Source organism: Mus caroli, chromosome 1 (genome assembly GCF_900094665.2).
Source record: "Mus caroli chromosome 1, CAROLI_EIJ_v1.1, whole genome shotgun sequence".
Classification (NCBI taxonomy): Eukaryota; Metazoa; Chordata; class Mammalia; order Rodentia; family Muridae; genus Mus; species Mus caroli.
Window position 1 is genome coordinate 143,119,761 of NC_034570.1, and position 4,178 is coordinate 143,123,938.

Consider the following 4,178-nt stretch of genomic DNA (forward strand, 5'->3'; position numbering starts at 1 on the left):
GGGGGTGGGGGGTGGGGGTGGGGGGTGGAGAGCATGCAGAGTCTTTTCCTCTCCTTCCAACTGGAAAGAAGGAAGCAAGCTTAAATGGAATACAGCAGGGATTCACGTTGAGCTTAGGCACTGTGTGCTAGGTAACTAATCCTGAATCTCACTGAATAAATCAGGCTTCTGCAAGCAAAAATGAAATACATATGGATTGAGGGGGGAAAAAGAGGTCTCTCCTACTCGCCCCTTCCCCCAACAGGCTTTTGCTTTTAAATATAGATTTACATTTTGAGCAAAGCCTGACTCAACTCCCATATTTAATGCGGGTAGTGTGTAATTTTAAAGGTCTGTCAGAAAGAGGGGGTGTGGGCACCCTTATTTGTACTTTTATTTATACCACTTCCCACAGATTGAAACAATTCGAGAAGTCTTCTCAAGAAAAACCACAAGCTAATTGGAGCCTGCAGTCTGGAGAAGCGCTTAGTCTACAGCACCCTCTGCTGCCCATGTGGACTGTTTCAATTTGCCTCCAGGCAAAAACCAAGGCACTGTCCTAAGACCCAAGTCTACATACAGCATGCTTTGTTGGTCAAATAGTTACTGAGTCTGCAAAGTACCGGTTACTGTGGGAATTGGGACAGAGGTGTGTTTTTAAAAGAACATGGTTTCCTGTTCTGTTCTTCAGGCCTCTTGCTCTAATGGGAAAGTCTACCGTAAACTCAATTACAAAGTTACTTAAACAGGCCACTTCACTGAGTTGTTTCACTAAAATGAGATGCTTCCCTTTCCTCCCTGCAGACTGTTAGGGCATTGTTCACCTTAGCAGGTACCTAGCTGGCTCTGGCGGAATAGCTTTGAGCCACAAAGAGCATTCTGAAATCAACAATCCAAACTGTACAATGAAACCGAGTGCCGGCCTGAGACCTAAAAGGCCATTTTGGTCATTTTGGTCTGACTCAGTGACCTCACCTTTTTATGTTGTTTTGGTTTGGTTTTAGTTTTTTGAGACAGGGTTTCTCTGTGTAGCTCTGGTTGTCCTGGAACTCACTCTGTAGACCAGGCTGGCCTCGAACTCAGAAATCCGCCTGCCCCTGCCTCCCAAGTGCTGGGACTAAAAGCGTGCGCCACCACACGCGGCTGTTTCTGACCTTTTTAAGCTACACGTTTCTGTCTGAAACGTAGATTGCTTTCTCCAGCACCAAAACGAAAGAATTCCTTACATGCAGTCCAATGCGACACAGTAGGAATTAAGGTGAGAAGTTATACTTTAGGACTCTTGGATCTGGAACTGCCACACTGGAGTGGCAGAAACACGTTTCTTCAAGCCTTCTGGGGGCAGCAAAGGGAATCTGAAGTTGTGAAAGTCTTTCATCAAGAAAAAGTGGGTCTCAGGCATGGTCAAGAGCGTAGGTCACGTACAGAGCAAGAAAAGCCTATTACACTCTGCATACTACGCCCAGCTTTTGTCTGGTTGTTGGTTTTGTTTTTGTTTTTCCCCATTCCTGTCACTACTACTTCCTAATGAGCCATGAGATCTGGTGTAGGTGGAAACTGTGACTTGCTTCTAATTGAGAAACAAGGCAAAAAAGACAGGAAACCTGTGACATGAGACAATAGGTCCAACCTGCTGACTCTTGGCTTTGAGAAAGCAACCAGTTGTGCTGGGATAGCCCATTTGGCAAGGCACAGAATGCGGCCTCTACCAAACCCTGAGAGGCGGAGTGCATCACAGACATAGGAAGCTGCCACAGGCGACAACAGGCTGAGAGAGGAAGCGCATCTCAGTGGCACCTCAGTGAGACAGCAGCCCAGATCATAAAAGTGCTGTTATAAGGCTAGCTACATTGCTAGCTTTAGCATGCAATGATGGATGATTATGAGAGATTTCAAGATATTTTTATTTTAAACCATTTTATTATAAAAGTAATACAAATGACAAATGAAATGTGGAGAAGGGCAAATGCATCCATTTGCTGCCTGCCATCCTACTGAGACCACGACCAGTAATCTGATTGTCACTTTCATAGCCTGACGTGTCATTCACACCCATGACCACGTTAATGCTCTTGTGTCCGTTTTCTTGCTGTAGCGTTTTCTCCGTACCGCTCACCGATACCTATCTATTGACTATGGGTGTGGGATGGCAGAGGCACCGCCAGGCTCCACAACTCTGCACGTATCCTTGATGTAAACCCGCATTTAACTGTACTGTCTCTGATAAGAAAGTTCTAGGCTAACTATATTTGCAAGCAATATAGTGCTTCCATCGGAGAAGGCTTTATTCTGAAAGGAAGTTTATGGGTTGGGACTAGCTAAGTCAGCCCTGACTACCTCTGAGATAAAAGACAACAGCTCGATGAGGAGCCTCACATCCAATCTTTCAGAACTGAAGTCAGCACCAAGAAGGGCAGATGTCATCTTCTAAGAGAAATATTCTGCAACACAGAGGAAGAAGGTCAGAGAACAAGTAATAGACAGCACATGCAAGACTAAAATTATAAAGATATTTAGTGTAACTATCACAGTTAGGTGGACAAATGCTGAGCAAGCAAATACCAGACATGTACTAAAATGTTAGGGACAGAACTTTAACTCAGGGTTCTCAGTAAGCAACTGACTACAACTGTTACTGGCCTTTGCATTTCACTCCAGCTACTTAGATGCATGACTGCACAAAATGCTCTGGAAAAATGGGATATTCTTCACAAAACAGGAAAATTAAATTATTTCTTCAAAAAACAGCTAGGAAAAAGCAGCCTTTTCTTATCTGAGGAATAAAAACCAAGCCTTTTTTGCCTTGAATTTCTCACATGGCAAAAGAAGTGGAAGCCTGATCCACACTTGGGGTCAGGCCATGTCTCTCTCTCCCATTACTGTTTCCTGTCAATCACTTCAAAACTGACCTGAGGGTCTGGCAGCATAAATCCATCGGTAAGTTTATAATAGACTATTGTGGAATCTGACTCCACTATGGCCAAAGTAAAAGACATCGGCAGTTCTGGATCGCCTTGCAACTTTCTAGACGCCTTCAAGATTTCCCTTATCCTGAAAATGAAGACAAAGTTTGTTTGAGACTCATGGTTACTCAATTAACAGTAAGATCAAACAGTATAAGTTCTTGAGGGAAAGATAGGATATTGCATCCAAAATGCTAAAGCCGTGTCTATAGGCTCAAATGGGAACATCTGAAGCTGTCTTCTCACGCAGACACCCTAAGAAAGGCCTACATACTGCCTTTTCACTCTCTCCGGGTTAGCTGACTCTGAAACCTATAAAACAACTACAACTACAACCTAACAGTGTTTTGTGCATCTAGTTGGCTAAGGACCATAGATGTTAATTTTCCTGTTTTCCAACTTGGTTACTGATTGGAACAAAGTGACACTTGGGTCTATTATTTTAAACAGATTATAGGGCTGTTGTGATGGAAGACGCCTGTGCTCCCAGTCCGGGAGACAGAGCAGGAGAGTCACAGGAAATTAGAGAAGTCTAGTTTACAGAGTTCCTGGTCAGCCAGGGCTACACAGTGAGACCCTGACTCAAAATATCTGAAAACTAACCAACAGACGTAACAAACACGCCTCTTGTTTCTCCATGGGGTTTATAACTACTGCCTTTGAATATGTAACTCTCCATTGGTTACCCATTGGCCCAACTGTTCTCCTATTATTGTCAGGTTTGTTTTTGGTGTGTCTGTCCCAAGTTAATTGGAGGAAGCCACATTAGTCTTTTAATTAACATTCTCAAGATTTCTGATATTCCTTTATTCACACTATTCTCTGGCATCATTTTCTCACTCAAAAGTTAATTCCATTCTCCCCTTATACTTATTATTTAAATTGTCAAATATTGCTTGTTAAAAATTATTTCTGTATGTGAGTGTTTTGCCTACACGTATCTACCTATCTATCACGTGTGTGCGGCGCCCACAGAAGACAGTGTTGGAGTCTCTGGAACTGCAGTTGCCAGCCAGCTGCCATATAGGTGCTGGGCACAAAACCAGAGGCTTCTGCAAGAGCAACATTGCTCTCAGCCGCTCACATTACACAGAGCCTAGTCAACGCCCATAAACCCTGTAATGGACACGCTGAAAGTAAATTTCTCTAAGTATGCCGTACTGGCAGACTATGTGAGACCAGGACAGAGATGAAAAGAAAAAGGAAGGAAGGAAGGAAGGAAGGAAGGAAGGAAGG

General features: G+C 43.5%; 2 protein-coding genes across 2 annotated transcripts in view; both read right to left on the reverse strand.

Annotated features, from left to right (window-relative positions):
• LOC115030678 (putative uncharacterized protein DDB_G0294196) overlaps positions 1-2,035 on the reverse strand; it is a 27,948-nt gene extending 25,913 nt beyond the window's left edge. Inside the window, exon 1 of the mRNA XM_029475677.1 lies at positions 1,975-2,035. Coding sequence (XP_029331537.1) covers positions 1,975-2,035 — 61 coding nt within the window. The remainder of the gene's footprint in view (positions 1-1,974) is intronic.
• Positions 1,870-4,178, reverse strand: part of Tsen15 (tRNA splicing endonuclease subunit 15) — a 14,893-nt gene continuing 12,584 nt past the window's right edge. The window contains exons 4-5 of the mRNA XM_021167359.2: positions 2,889-3,030; positions 1,870-2,420 (exon numbers count right to left, since the gene is read on the reverse strand). Coding sequence (XP_021023018.1) covers positions 2,400-2,420; positions 2,889-3,030 — 163 coding nt within the window. The 3' untranslated portion in view covers positions 1,870-2,399. The remainder of the gene's footprint in view (positions 2,421-2,888; positions 3,031-4,178) is intronic.